Source organism: Vombatus ursinus, unplaced genomic scaffold (assembly GCF_900497805.2).
Source record: "Vombatus ursinus unplaced genomic scaffold, bare-nosed wombat genome assembly UNPS02014768.1, whole genome shotgun sequence".
Taxonomy (NCBI): Eukaryota; Metazoa; Chordata; class Mammalia; order Diprotodontia; family Vombatidae; genus Vombatus; species Vombatus ursinus.
Genome location: NW_020954546.1, coordinates 25978333 through 25993458, shown reverse-complemented (window position 1 = coordinate 25993458; position 15126 = coordinate 25978333). Strand labels below are relative to the sequence as shown.

At 53.8% G+C, this 15126-nt stretch overlaps 1 protein-coding gene across 11 annotated transcripts in view; it reads right to left on the bottom strand.

Annotated features, from left to right (window-relative positions):
* Nucleotides 1–15126, bottom strand: part of MYO18A (myosin XVIIIA) — a 158616-nt gene that overhangs the window by 19750 nt on the left and 123740 nt on the right. For all 11 annotated transcript variants that reach the window (XM_027861955.1, XM_027861948.1, XM_027861951.1 and 8 more), the window contains 10 exons: nt 14234–14388; nt 11933–12056; nt 11639–11839; nt 9192–9302; nt 8409–8513; nt 7367–7513; nt 5763–5876; nt 2987–3103; nt 2057–2140; nt 1521–1658 (listed from right to left, as the gene is read on the bottom strand). In XM_027861955.1, the coding sequence (XP_027717756.1) occupies nt 1521–1658; nt 2057–2140; nt 2987–3103; nt 5763–5876; nt 7367–7513; nt 8409–8513; nt 9192–9302; nt 11639–11839; nt 11933–12056; nt 14234–14388 (1296 nt within the window). The remainder of the gene's footprint in view (nt 1–1520; nt 1659–2056; nt 2141–2986; nt 3104–5762; nt 5877–7366; nt 7514–8408; nt 8514–9191; nt 9303–11638; nt 11840–11932; nt 12057–14233; nt 14389–15126) is intronic.

Genomic DNA, 15126 nt, shown 5'->3' with positions numbered 1-15126 from the left:
GAAGAAAGAGGGGAGAAGGGAAAGGAGGAAGAAAGAGAGAGGGAGGGGGAGAAAGGAGAGAGAAGAAAGGTGAAAGGGAAAGGGAGAGAGAAGAAAGAGAGAAGAAGGGAAAGGGAAGAAAGGGAGATGGGGAGAAAGGTAGAGGAAAGGATAGGGGAAGCGGGGAGAGAAGGGGAAGGACAAAGGGAGAGAGAGGGGAGAAGGATGGGGGAGAAGGAAAGAGGGAAAGGGAGGGAGGGAGAAAGGAGAGGAAAGGAAAAGAAGGAAGAGAAGGAGGAAAGAGGGGGAAAGGGAAAGAAGGAAAAGGGGGAGAAGGGAGTAAAAGGGGGGATGGAGAGAGGGGGAGGGGAGAGAGGGAAGGAAAGGAGGAAGAAGGTGAACAATTAGTAAAAACAGGAAAGGGGGAAAGGTAGAGGGAGAGGAGTGGGAACAATGGAGAGGGGAAGGGGGGGAGAAGGGAAGATGAGTGAGAAGTTAAATGAGATGAGAGGAAAGGGAAAGACCGGGGGAGAAGAGAGGAGAGGGGGAGTGAGGGGAGCCGGCCTGGCACAAGGCTGTGGTCCTCTGCATATTTATGGCTCTGCTGAGGAGAGGGGTGGGAGGAAGGAGGGGAGATGGATGGGGGAGCAGGGGAGGGGAGCAGCCAGGAAAACACGAAGCTGAAAAGCAGCACTGCTCTGGTCCCTTGGTGGCAGGCAGCAGGCAGGCGCTGAAGCAGAATATCAAGCAGGTGGGGGGGTGCAGGCCCAGGAGCTCCCCCTCCTCAGCTGACTGGGGAGCTCAGTGAGGAGTGAGGGGTGGGGGCAGGGGCTGGGAGCCCACACAACAGCTAGCCATGGTCAGTGACCCGCCCCTACCGGGGAGGGGGGGCTTCAGAGGGACACTCCTCGGGGCTTGCCTCATCTAACTCAGCATCTTTGGCTCCAAGCTCTGTGGGGGAAGGGGGAAGCTACTGATGAATTTTTTATCCAGCATGGTACCAGGGATGGAGGGGGGATGGGCACTTCAGGGCCCTGCCATGGGAGGTGAGTGCCAGAGAATGGAACCTGAACTGCCCTGCTGAGATGGACCCCACCACAGGGTGGGACAGTGGACAGTGCACTGGCTCTGGAATCAGAGGGCCTGGGTTCAAATCTTACCTCTAACACCCCGCCCCAGGCTTCAGTTTCCTCACCTGTAAAATGGGATCTACATGGGGTCTGAGGTGTCTCTCAGCTCAAGATCTATGATCCTAAATAGAATCCTATGATCTGATGAGCTAAGTTTGAGTCTTGACTCTGACACTGCCTGCATGACCTTGGGTGAGTCCCTGAGCCTCAGTTTCCTGATCTATAACCTGAGAGAAGTGGAGCGGTCTCTGTCTGAGGTCTCTCCCAGCTTGAGCTCTAGGCGCCTATGGTCCCATCCCTTCAGGTGACTGTCGCCGAGGTCTCTGTCGTGACCTGTGGCCCCGGGGTACCTGTCCTGCTTTCTATCGAAGGGCAGGGAGTCGGTGCCCGGCCCAAGGAGAGAGAGCGCACCTCCAGCCGCTTCACTTGGGTCTTCTCAAACTCCAGACGAGTCTCCAGCTCCCGGATCTTGGCCTCCTGTCGGCTCACCAGCGACTTGTCCACCATGGACTGCTCCAGGTACTCCACTTGGCTCTGGAGGGCTTGCATCTGGGAGGAAGCGGAGGAGGGGAGGGAGAAATCACCGAGGGCCTTTCCCAGCCCAGGACGGGGAAGGGAGCAGGGTCTGCGGGGGGGCTTCATCCCAGCAGTGACTGGCCGCCCACAAGAAGAGATACTGAAGGGGGCTCTGGACGAGCCAGGCCAGAATCTTCTCCTCCTGCCCCGGGCATTCCGTCCCCTGGTCTACCTCTCTCTATAGAGAGCAGAAGGGAAACTCAGGACCCAAAGGGAATCAGACAAAGGAAACGAGGAAGATCTCAAGGCCTGCCAGTGGGCTCCTCGGGCATGCTTCCTTCCTGCCTGACAGCCAGGGCCGCCGTGTTCTCCCTTCCCCAGTACACAGGGGTCCCAGCATCCCCTTCTCCAGCTAGCCGAATGCCCGGTACCTTCTCCTGAAACTCCTGCTTCTCCTTGTTGGCCTCGTCCAGCTGAATCTGGAGGTCATTCATTTGGGCAAGGTCCCGGGAAGCCTGGGGAAAGAATGCACAATGTAACCCCAGAGCGGGGAGACTTTGGTATTTTTGCCTCTATATCTGGAGGCAAAGCTCTGTCTCCCCAGGCCAGAGCCTGACACACAGTAGGGACTCAATAAATGCTTGTGGGATTGTTTTATGGAAAGAGGCCTAGACGGACAAGTCCTACCCCAAACATCAGAGACAGAGACACACTCCCCTCCCACCTGAGCCACGTGGCACCATCCCGGCACGGGACATGCCTTTGATATCTATTGATCAATCAAGTATTTATTAAGTACCTACTGTGCACCAGGCATTATGCTAAGTGCAAAGAATGAAATAATCCCAGCCCTCAAGAAGTTTCCATTCTAAGAGGGAGACGATAAGGACATATATAAATGAATGCAGAAATGAAAAGAAAATCGATAGTTAAACACAAGGCAGCTTGGGAGGGAGCGCACCAGCACCTGGGGGATCAGGAAAGGCCTCGTACCTGAGTTTCGTCTTGAAGGAAGAAAGGGGGTCTATGAGGTTAAGGTAAGGAGGGAGGGCATTCCAGGCATGAGGACCGGCCAGTGCAAAGGCAAGGAGAGTGGAGATGAGAGTCACGTGTGAGGAGCAGAGAGGAGAAAGATAGCTTGGCTGTACTGAAGAGCCCTGGGGAGCTAATGTCCAGTGAGGCTGGAAAGATAGACTGGGGCCAGGTCATGAGGGGCTTCAGAAGCTTAACAGTGGAGTTTATGGTTTGTCCTCAGGGCAATAGGGAGCCACTGGTATTTATGGAGAGGAGCAGTGCCAGGTCAGATCTGTGCTCAAGGAAAAGAAGCCAGGGAGAGGGAGGGCAGGCAGGCGGGGCAGTACCTGGGCCACAGCGGCCTTATGCTTCTTCATGAGCTCGTTCATGTCCTCTTGGTCCTCCTCCAGCCGGCTCTGGATCTCATTCTTCTCACGCTGAAGGCGGCTCACCTGCTCCTCTAGCTGGGGAGAGGCAGGAGACAGGACCGTCAGGGCCCAGCCAGAAAAGGTGGACTCGATCTGTGCTGCCCCTGAGGCAATGGCCTAAGCCAGGCTGCTGGTGCTCTGTCCAGCATTGGCTCCTCAGCCATAACCAGTGTGCAGAGTGCAGGACCCGGGTTCAAATCCTGCTTCTGACACTTACTACCTGTGGAACCTGGAGCAAGTCAAATGAGACTGAGTTTTGTCCCACCCCCCTCCTTCCCCATGAGACTGTGAGCTCCTTGAGAGCAGGGATTATTTTTCACCTTTCTTTGTATCCCTAGCATAGTGCCTGGCACACAGTAGGTGCTTAATTAATGTTTATTAACTGTTGGATGATTTCTTCTTGGAGGCCTCAGTTTCTTCGTCTATAAAATGAGAGGGGTAGTGTATGTGGTCTCTGAGGTCCCTTTCAGCACTAAACAAGTCAATGATCCTATTTCTTCTCTGGGCCTCAGTTTCCCACTTCATAAAAGGAGAGGGTTAGACGAGATGGTGTTTGAGGTCCTTCTTGGTCTTGCTTTTTCTATACATCTCAGCAGTAAGGAACCATGGGAAGAGCCTGAGACCCAGAGTCAGGAGGCGTGGGCTCTCGCCCCAACTCTCCTCAAAGCTGTGTGACCTTGTGCGGGTCACTGAACAACCCTGGGCTTTGGTTCATCTTCGGTAAATGGGTGGTTGTACTAGGTGGTGTCTGAGACCTCTTCTAGCTCTAAATCTACGATTCCATCTATACTTCTAGGAGCCTGCGGGCGAAGTTTGAATCTCGCTTCTGACACTTACTCCCTGTATGACCTTGGGCAAGTCACTTAACCACGTTGGACCTCAGTTTCCTCATTGTAAAATGAGGGAGTTGGTTTAGATGGTCTGAGGGCCCCCCTTGTTAGAGATCTGTGAACAGGCACCACTTATAGAGAGTAGAACAAGGGGGGGGTGCGTTTTGCCCACATCCTCAGGCTGAGCTGCTTCGTCACGCCAGGGTCCAGTGCCCCCCAGGGTATGACGGACCTCCCAGGGAACCTCCCTGCCTTCATGAGGAGTGTCTCAGGGGAAGTCCCCAGAACCGACCCCTGGGAGAGACTGAAGGAATGCACTCTGCATGGAGCAAACAGATTGGAGGAAAGACTGATCCCCTTAACCTCGATGACGCCCGTGGGTAAAGCACTTGGGTCTCCAAAGAGGCTCCTGAGACCTGTGCCGGGCTCCTTAAGAAAAAGGTCTGCTTTGTATTCCCCCCTCTCCAAGGCCGGTCCCGGCTCCCACCGCACCCCCATCTCACCCACTCCTGGGGGGAGAGGGGCGGGGAGGAGACAGCCAACGGAGGCACCAGCAAATGAACGAATCTATTAGCCCGTAATTCCAAACCAAAACGACTGCGTTGGCTCCTTCTCTGCCCCATCCATCTTGTTACCGGGCTGTGGGGAGCTGGGAAAGGCTCCGCCAAGAAATTTATTAACTCGGATTTAAATAAAATGGTAATTCTGTAACAGCCTTTTTTAACGCAATTAGGGAGTTTGAATCACTCACCTGCAAACTGCTGAGGAGCGCAAATGCCACGGGGATAAATCAAACCCACGAGATTGGCACCTCTCGATCGCCCCGGGGCTGGCAGGGGCGAGGAGGGGGGGAGCTCTGTCCTGGGCGCCCAACAGCAACTGCCTCAAACCCTCTGCCCCTTCCTAGTGCTGGCCCCCATCCCCCGGCCCCAGGCAGGTGTCTGTGGTTCAAATCACCATAATGAATTCTCTGTCGATGGGCCGAGAGGGAGGCGAGGAATTAAAAAGAAGACATTAAATAAGGCTCTAATTACCCAGCGCTTTCCATCAGCAGCCGGCCTGGGCAGGCGGGGAGGGGGGAAGAGCAACCTTCCCTCTTATGGGCACTTCTGCGAATCTCTGGGTGCCTGTTTACATCACCCGCCACATTAGCGGCCTTTATTTATGACGCTGCGGCTGCGGCCAAGCCCTCCAACACAGGTGATTAAATAGGGAGGTGGGACCTCCCTGGGCCTGATCCCAAGCCCCCCGTATGGGGGCAGAGTTCCCCACTCGAGGGGTAGGAGGCTTGGAAAGAGAAGAAGTTCATTTCAATGGCCCTGATCCAAGGCGGTAGGGAAGGGAGCTATTTAACTACAGAAGCTGGTGGAATGACCCCTAGCTCTGACATCAGAGGGCCTGGATTCGAATCCCAACTCTGACGCCTACTACAGGCGTGACCTTGCTCTGTCTGACCTGATGAGCTCTGAGGACCCTTCCAGCTGGAAATCTGGGATGGATGATTCTCAGAACGAGGAAGAGGAAATGAGGAGGGGGGAGATGGGGCTGTCTGAGATGTTGCTCGATTTTGGAGTCAGGAGACTTAGGTTTGAATCCCATCTTCAACATTTACTACCTGTATTGGATGTCACATTACCTCCCCAGGCCTCAGTTTCCTTAACTGTAAAATGAAGCTGAGATTTCCACCTTCTAGATTTATAACCGCCTGTATAACCTTGGACAGAACACTTTGTCTCTGGTGACGAGGGAGGTGAATGGAAAGTTTCTGAAGGGCAACTGCTCTGGATGGGGTCGACAAGCTCCATCTGACTCTGGCCCCCGCTGCCCACCAATGGCCGCGTCATCTCCCGTCCCCGAGTTCTTACCCCCGTCTTGGCTTTGGAGATGTCATCAATCTGGAGATGGAGGTCTTCAATCTCCACCTCCATGGCTTTCCTTGCCTTCACAGCTGCCGCACAGGTGAACTCTGACTCTTCCAGCTAGACAAAGGGCCCAACCCGCCCCAGGAACAGATGGTCAGAGATGCCCGCCCTAGCTGTAAGGGCAGCCAGGCCGTGCAGTGGACAGAGCGCTGGGCCTGGAGTCAGGAAGACCTCAGGCCTACCTACGTATCTTTCTATCTCTGTATCTATCATCCACGCATGTATCCATCTACCTATTGATTTTCTTAGATATCATCTATTTTCCTAGCTATGTATCTATCATTGATGTATGTATCTATCTACCTATCGATTTTCTTAGATATCATCTATTTTCCTAGCTATGTATCTATCATTGATGTATGTATCTATCTACTTATCGATTTTCTTAGATATCATCTATTTTCCTAGCTATGTATCTATCATTCACGTACATATCTATACCTATTGATTTTCTTATTTATCATCTATCTTTCTATCTATGTATCTATCATTGATGTATGTATCTATCTACCTATCGATTTTCCTATATATCATTTATCTTCCCATCTATCTAAATGTCTTCCCTGTATCTACATGCACCTATGTACGTGTGTATGCATCTGTCTTCCCGGCTATCTTTCTATAGATTATCTGTCTATAAAGATACTTACTAGCTCTGTGACCCTGAGCAAGCCACTTTTACCTCTGTCTGCCTCAGTTTCCTCATCTGCAAAATGAAGGTTGTAACAGCACCTACCTCTCAGGATTGTTTGGAGGATAATAATGAGATAATGATTATAAAGCGCTTAGCATGATGTCTGGCATATATAGTTAAGTGCTTTATTATTGTTATTATTATTATTCTTACCATGTCTGTGTGGGCACCTCCTAAAGGGGGAGGGAACATACAGAATGTTTCTCTTTTTTCTTTTTCTCATCTTTGCATCCCTAGCACAGTGCCTGGTACATAGGAGGCACTTAATAAATGCTTGTTGAATGAAGGTATGCCAGAGTGATTTGGCAATTTTTTATGACAGGCTTTGAAATCTAGTGGGGAGGCATGTGGGACCGTAGATTTAAAGCGGGTAGGGTCATAGAGGGGATTCTTCCTCCGGCCTAGTGGCACCAAGTGGCCTCCCACTCCTGAAAGTCTGTAATGCCAATTCTATGATCCTATTGACCAAGCGGGGAACGTTGGGTACAGGTTGGGGGTGTCGCTTCAGCTGCCTCTGAGGGGGGAGGCCCTGGGACGACTCTGTCTCTCCTTTCCCAGGGGATCAAGCTCAAGAATGATAGCAGAATAGCCGATCGCAATGTGATTGAACACATTTGTGAGTGAGTGTAAACTCCTATACACGGGGCACTATGCTCACATCAGTGGGGTGGGCAGAGCCCTGACTGGCCGGACCCTGGGGGCCTGGGTTTGAATCCTGACTCTTGGTGACGTAGCACTTGTGTGACCTTCCTAGGCCTCACTTTTTCCTGGGGAAGGGCTGGACTGGAGGATTTCCAATGCCCCTCCAGCTCTGCAGGCCTGGGGCTAGCGCTGGGGCGTCTCTCAGAGGTACCTGATTCTTGAGCTGGGCAATCTCCCTCTTGCTGGGCGCACTGTTCTTCAGGTGGTCCAGCATGATCTGGGCATCGGCCAGCAGGGCCTTGGTCCGTTTCAAGTCCTTCCGCAGACGCTTCTCAGACTCCACGTCCCGCTGACTCACCTGCGTGAACGCGGGCTGTGAGGCCTTGCTGGCCACCTCCCCGCCATTCCCCAATTTTACTCCTGCTACTTCAGGAGGGACCCCTATCTTGTTCACCCCCCAGGCTGCTCACCAGCTGCCTTCCCACCCTGGAGAAACCCCCGCCCTGTGGCCCTACGCTCCTGCTGGGGACCCCCTAGCCCGGACACGTTCCAGGAGAGGGCCCAGCCATGATTCCCTCCATTCCCTGAACTTCTCCCCTCACTCACCGGCTGGCACCCCCCTTCCCCTCTCCCAGATCCCCTAAATGGGCCGCCTTTTCCCATTAGAGGGTAGGGTCCTTGAGGTGGGGCCTGTCTTGTTAGCCTGTATGTACGTCTTCAGGCCTTACCACAGCGCCCGGCACATAGTAAGAGCTTAATAAACGCCATCCCTATCAATCAATTTATCTGTGTATCTATCATCTGCGTATGTATGTCCGGGTGTATGTGGGCATCTATTTCCCGGTTATCTTGTCTGTCTATTGCTTTCTCTTCTCTCTGACTCTATCCATCCATCCACCTTATCTATCTACCCAATTATCTTATCTATTTCTCTGTAGAGAAATATTTATCTCTTTCTCTGTATCTCTATCTACCTACCGCCTAGCTTCCTATCTATGTAACTATTGTGCTCTCTCCCCCACCTGTCTGTCTGTCTCTCTTCCTCTCCATCTCTCCCCCCCATGTGTCTGTCTGTCTCTAGAGTACCTCTTGGGGCCATTCCTGGGCGGGGGGCTTGGCCCAGCCCTCCAACCTCCATGACCCAACATGGCTAGTGACACTTGAAGGATGTGGGGCAAGGGGCCAGGCACTGCCTGCTGCCATAACTGCCTCCCAGCTGGGCCCACCCATGCCCCGCCCCAGCCCCGCCCCACCTGGTCACTCAGGGCTGTGAGCTTGCTCTCCAATTCCCTCTTCTCCCGCAGAACCTTCTGCTTGTCCTCATACTCTTCCTCCAGCTGGGCTTCCATTTGCTTCAGCTAAAGCCACAGGGTAAAAGGAAACATTGGCTTCCCTGGTCTCCATCAGCACGTCCAAGGAGGAGGAATCATGGCCCCCCCCGCATCTGACTGGGTTCCCTCTACACGAGGGGAACAAAACGGGGTGAGAATGGGACTGACTGGGTGCACGGGCTCTAAATAACGGTGGTTCTCAGTGCCCAGGACAGCCTCTCCAGGCCTCAGTTTCCTCACCTATAAAGTAAGGGGGTTGGGCGAGGGGACCCGGAGGTCCCTTTCAGCTCTTATCATAGGCCCAGAGGCCAGGGACAGCAGACCACACCCAAAGGCCATTCAAAGTGGACAGCAGACGGTCACGCCTGAGTAACAATTGGGAAGACCCAGAGGCCAGCGGGGCCGAGGTCAATCCCCAACCTTCTCCTCCACAGATCGCCCTAGAGCAGCGGGCACCTGGCTGGCACGGGCGGTTAAGGCTGCTGGCAGCAGAGGCAGCCTGGAAAGGCGAGGAATCTCTTGATTGTGACCCTCTAGAGCAATTTGCAGAGGACTGCAAGATGCCAGGCCTGGCCAGGCCCTTCTGGGGAGGGTGGAGAGGATGTGGTGGAGTGACAAGTGCCCAAAGACCCGGGGAGGGTGGAGGGGGCAGGGAAGCCCAGATGCCAAGTCCCGGCAGCAGGTGCACCACGCAGGCGGCCTCACCTTCTTCTGGCATGACTGGCGGACCTCCTCCACTTCCTCGTCGCGGCCCTCGATCTCCTTGGAGTGGGTCTGCCTCGTGCGCTCCATCTCCATCTCCAGGCGAAGCTTGGCCTGAAGGCGCGGGGAGGAGGGATCCGTCAGGGTAGCTCATCCCCAATAGTCCAACACAAATCAATCAAGCAACAAGCGCTTATTAAGCTCCTACTGTATGTCAGGCAGTGTGTTAGGTCTTGGGAATACAGTGACAAAATGTGACCATCCCTGCCCTCAAACAGCTTACATTCTATTATACTCTTTTCAAAGTGGGTTTTTATGAATATATTTTGTCTTCGGGCCCCTCCCAAGTCACAGCACTCTTCTGTATTCTATTCTGTTCCAACCCACGTACAAACGTGTCCTGGACCAGACCCACGATTGATTTCACTGGCGCACTCTACTAAGGCAGGCTGGCTCCAGCCCTGCTTCTCCTGCCCAATCTTAAAGAGTTGCCTGAGGCAGTAAGACAAGAAGTGACTTGCCCAGGGTCACTCAGCCTGAGGGTGCTAGCCTAGGGACTTGAGTGCAGGTCTTTCTGACTCTGGGGCTAGCTCTCTCTTCACTGTGCCACACTGCCCATCAGAGATACATACAGAAGTAGACAGAAAATCTTGTACAGTACAAACAAATAAGGGAGGGTTTTTGGGGGGGTGGGGGGTGGGGGGAGGCAGTAGTAGTTGGAGTCAAGAAAGGTTTCACGGAGGAAGAGTCACTTGAGCTGAGCTTTGAAAGAAACCGGAGATTCTAAGATGGGGAGGTGAGCATGGAGTGCATCGGGGCACAGCCTGGGCAAAGGTATGGAGATGGGAGATACAGTTTCATGAGGGACGACTGGATCAGCTAGGGGATCAGCTACTCCCCTTTAATCTCACCTCTGTCTCTTACATGGACCCAGTTGGGTGGCTGGCCTTTCTGGATAAGGCAAATGCCCTTGCCGGATGGCTGGCCCACTACAGAGAAGCCAGAGCAGGCTTACACCAGGAAGATCAAATATGGCAGGATGAGCTATTAGACAAGAGGGCATGGGGCTTCCTAAAGGTTTCACCCTCCTGGGGTCATTTTCCTGTTCAGAAGGGGGTGCCCGTGGCTCTCCAGGCTGGGTGAGAAGGCTGGTATTTATGCCTTGGGCCTTTCACAAAATTCCCTGACTACCCAGGCAACTAACTAGGCGAAGCAGTGTACTGGGCCCAGAATCAATGAAATCTGAGTTCAAATCCAGCCTCAGACATTCACTAGCTGTAGGGCCCTAGGTAAGTCACTTAACCTCAGTTCCTCAACTGTGATATGGGGATAAAAATAGCTACCACCTTCCAGAGCTGTTGGAGGGACAAAATGAGCTATGTGTAAAGCAGCACAGTGCACGGCATGCAGGAGGTGCCTAATAAATGCTGGCTGTTCTGGTAATTATTTCCAGTCACATTCAAACCCCAGCCCAGGAGATGAGACACATGGAACTAGTCCCCTTGCCTTCCCCGAGCCGCCCTAAACACACCCCTCCCATGTCTCACCCTGGTCAGGGTGGGCTGGCCTAGCCTATCAAACTAAAAGGCTGAAGCATGACCCTGAAGACAGGGTGAGAGAGTATGCCTCCTTCTTTTCTTTGTGAAGGGGAGATACCGTGGGTGTAGAATACTGTACATACCATCGGACTGGGGGATGTGTTAGTGAATTCTGCTGATCAGCTTCTGACTTTCTCTTTTATTCTTTCCAAAGAGCTAGCTATCAGGGCAGCTAGGTGATGCAGCGGATAGAGGAATGGCCTTGGAGTCAGGAGGACCTGAGTTCAAATCCAGCCTCAGACACTTGACACTTACTAGCTGTGTGACCCTGGGCAAGTCATTTAACCCCAATTGCTTCCCCCTCACCCACAAAAAAAAGAAAAAAAAGAGCTAGCTATTTAAGTGGGGAAGAAGAGGAAAGACATATTGGGAAGTGTAGGTGATGGAAAAATGAAAGACATTAATTAAAAAAAAAAAGAAAATAGTTTGCCGCCTCCCACAGGCATCTAGCTGGGCTTTGTAAGCAGGGTTAAAATGAGGCCCTTTCTCCCCTACCAACCTGGGTGAGGAGATGCAGACAACAGAAGTGTCAGAGGCAATGTGGTGTGGCAGGGGTTGCATCCCAGCAGACGTGGGATTAAGGAAAACCTGGGTTTGAAACCCACCCTTGACATTAACTAGCTGTGTGATCCTGGGCAAGCCACCTCCCCTCTCTGGGCCTCAGTTTCCTCAACTATAAAATGAGGATGATATTAGCACCTACCTCACAGGGGTGTTGTGACGATCAAACTGACCTGTAAAGAGCTTAGCACGGTGCCTGGCACAGAGGAAGCCCTCAGGAAACGCTGCGCTCCTTCCTTCCTCTGACAGCCCCTGGTTCCCTCTCTATCAGTGCCCCCTCTCTCCCCTTACCTGCTCCAGCATCTGGATGGTGCCCGCCTGTTCATCGAGCTCCTCTTCCTGATCTTTGGTCTTGGCTTCCAGGTCCCGGAGCTGCTTCTTGATCTTGGCCAGAGAGGCTTCGTCCTTGGACTCCTGAGAAGAGATGTCCTGGAGCTCCGCCTCCAGGGAGACCACCTTCTGGGTGAAGCCAGCAATGTCCATGTCTTTCTCCTGGAGCAAGAGAAGAAAACAGGTCAGCTGGGAATGAGGATGGGGTTGGCGAGTTTGGGACACCACTGGTGGGGGCTCAGAGTCCATCCTCACTTCCATCTGCTGTTTCAGGCTGAAGACTTCAGCCAGGAGGGCGTCTTTCTCCCGGTTCAGTTTCTCCCGTTGTAGCTTCTCTCGCTGGGTCTCTTCGTGAGCCTGGGAGAGCTCACTGTCGAACCTGGAACAGGACAGAACACGTGGCGGTGTAGACCATCAGACTGAGAGGAGGGACTTCTCCAGAGATGACTAGGGAGTTGTGGGCAAGGAAACAGCATGAGAATCCTGGCAGAAAACTGACTCTTGAGATCTTGAACTGGAAATTACCTTGGAGACCACCTAATCCAACCCCTTCATTTTACAGAGGGAGGAAACTGAGACTCAGGGAAATTAAGTGACTTGCCCAAGGCCACACAGGTGGTAGGATTTCAACCCAGTTCCTCTGACTCCAAAGCCAGTCCATTTTGCAGGGTACTACACTGTCTCTTTGATATTTGTGGGCAGGGGCAGCTAGGTGGTACAGTGGACAGAGCACTGGCCCCGGAGTCAGGAAGACCTGAGCTCAAATCTGGTCTCAGACACTTCCTAGCTGTGTGACCCTGGGCAAGTCACTTAACTCTAATTGCTTAAAAAAAAAAAAGATACTTGGGGGTAGACAGCGATCCCAGATCAAGCTGTGGCCCTGTAGTAGCTAACCCTCATCTCCCCTCCCTGGGGCAGTCAGGGCTTGGGTCATTTATTCTGCCCCATAGACATGAAAGCCCCAAGGCTTTCACCTGAGAGGCAGCACGGGACCTGGAATCAGGAAGACTTGGGTTCAGATCCAATCTAAGACACTAGTAGTTTGACCTCTCCGGGCCTCAGTTTCCTCATCTGTAAAATGAGTGGTTTGGACTCCATGGCCTCTTAACTCCCTTCTGGTTCTGAATGTTTGATCCCGTGACCTCCGGGAGCAGGCCCTGGCCACGCTGGTGGTACAGGTGGCCGGGCGTGCTTGCTTTGACCGCTGGGAGCAGCCGGAGACATCCCAGGCCCACGTCACCCTGCACTCCCTGCCAAGGCTGCCGCTCCCCTCCCCCCTGCCTCCCCATGGTGCCCATTGGCAGCGTGCTTCAGCGGGCACATGGTTGGGGGGCCTCTTTCTTTACTCCTTCACTCAAGTCTTTCATTTCCCACCCAGAAACCCTAAATAACGAGCACATTGCTGAAATTCCTCTTAACACCTTCTCTGAATAGCTAATGAGGCAGTCCCATCGAAAAATGAAATGCTCTCCCACTCCCTCCACAAACTCGGGGCAGCCAGACCTAATAGCTCCCAGCGGGGAGCTCGGGAGCGCGTTAACCAGCCTGGGCTGGCGCTATCGCCCAGGGGGCTCAGGGGAGTTCTTAGATAGGTCCTGCTGAAGTTGCCTGTCTCTGGGGAGAAGAGGGGTCATGGAGGCTGCTGGGGGGAAAGGAGTGGGAGGGATCTACAGGGGAATCAGTCCCTGAGAACTCAGGACCAGGTGGTCCAGTCTCGTTAACGGTGAGCCCAAAGACGGCCCCTTCCAGAGCTCCCGCCACTCAGCAGACACCGTCCTTACTGAAGATCTCAGAGGCATGAACTGGTCAACAGGCCAGTTGGAGGAAGGTGTACCCAGGTGGCCCGAGCCTTTTGGCATTGGCGGAGGGACCTCTCCTGGCCATCCCAGTGGAACTGGGATCTGTTCTCATCTCCTTGGGGTTCCCCGTCCTCCCTGGGAGGCAGAGGCGCCTAAGCTTTCCCTCCTCTCCTAATGAAGAAGCCCCCACTAGGGAAATTAATTTAGATTGGATTCCCTCCAGTGAGGGCGGTGGCCCCCCTCCTTTGTGTCATTACCATAATGAGATGGAAGTATCTCTCGCTCTGCAGTTTAACGACATCAGAGTCAGGAGGGGGGGTTTGTGTGTTTGTGTAACTGAGTCAAGCTGAGTGAAGGGGACCGGGGCTTTCAGGGGCTAGGGAGCAGGGGCTGGTGGGGCCTTCAGGGAAGGGGGAGACCTCAGCTGCTGCTCTGTCCCACGAGCGGGACTGCCCCAATAACGGGGTGAAGAGTGGGACCCCAGAGTGATCACAATGGGCTACCTGCCTGGCCTGGCTACCGAGGCCTGCACCCCCAGTTTATTCTGAAGGCTCATCACAGATGTGGAACCAGTCCCTCGCCCAACTCCCAGTATGGCGGAAGAGGCCGTGCTCATGTTTCCCTTCTTTTCTCCCCATTCCAGGGTGGGGGCCCTGTACGGCGTATCAGGGATCTCTTAGCATGAGGGACTTGGGGCGTCCCTGCCTTGACGCCCTCGGCCGCTGGAAGCCGGGGGAGGGGCCCCCGTGTCACCCACCTCCTCTGCTTCTTCTCCAGCTCATGGTTGCGGACCTGCTGACCCTCCAGGTGCAGCCGGGTGTCCTGCAGCTCCGCCGTGAGCCGCTGACACTTCTTCTTCAGCTGCTGGTGGGTGCGCTGGCTCTCATCACTGTCTGCCTGCAGGTCTACCAGCTGTGGAGCCAAAGCAGAGAGAGGGAGAGGGGAGTCAGGGCAACTCAAGGGCCGTGGAGCAGTGGAGCAACATGTGGGGGATGAGTGCGGGGGGAGAGAGAGGAAAGAGGAGGAAGAGAGAGGGGAGGGAGGGAGAGGGAAAGGAGGAAGGGAGAGAAAGGGAGGGAGGGAGGGAGAGAAGGAGGGAGGGAAGGAGAGAGAAAAGGAGGCAGAGGGAGAGGAAGTGGAGAAGGAAAGAGTGAGAGAGGGAGGGAGAGAGAGAGGAGGAAAGGAGAGAAAGGGAGGGAGGGAGAGAAGGAGGGAGGGAAGGAGAGAGAGGAGGCAAAGAAGGAGGAAAGGAGAAAGAGGAAGAGAGAATGTGTGAGAGAGGGAGAGAGAGGCAGGGAAAAGAGAGAGCAAGAGGGAGGGAGAAGGGGAGAGGGAGAGAGAGAGGAGAGGGAGGCAGAAAAAAAGAAAGAGAAAGAGGTAGGGAGAGGAGAGAGAGGGGGAGGGAGAGAGAAAAGAACAGAGGGAGGGAGACAGAGGGAGAGGGAGAGAAGAGGGAGGCAGAGAGAGAGTCAGAGGACAGAGAAAGAGAGAGGGGGAGGGAGGGAGAGGGGGAAGGAAGGAAAGGAGGAGAGAAGAGGCACAGGAAACAGAGATAGAGAGATGACAGAGAGAGAAGAGGGGGAAGAAGGAAGAAAGAAGGAGAAAGGGAGGGAGCGAGAGGGAGACAGGGAAGGAGGGGGGGAGAGAGAG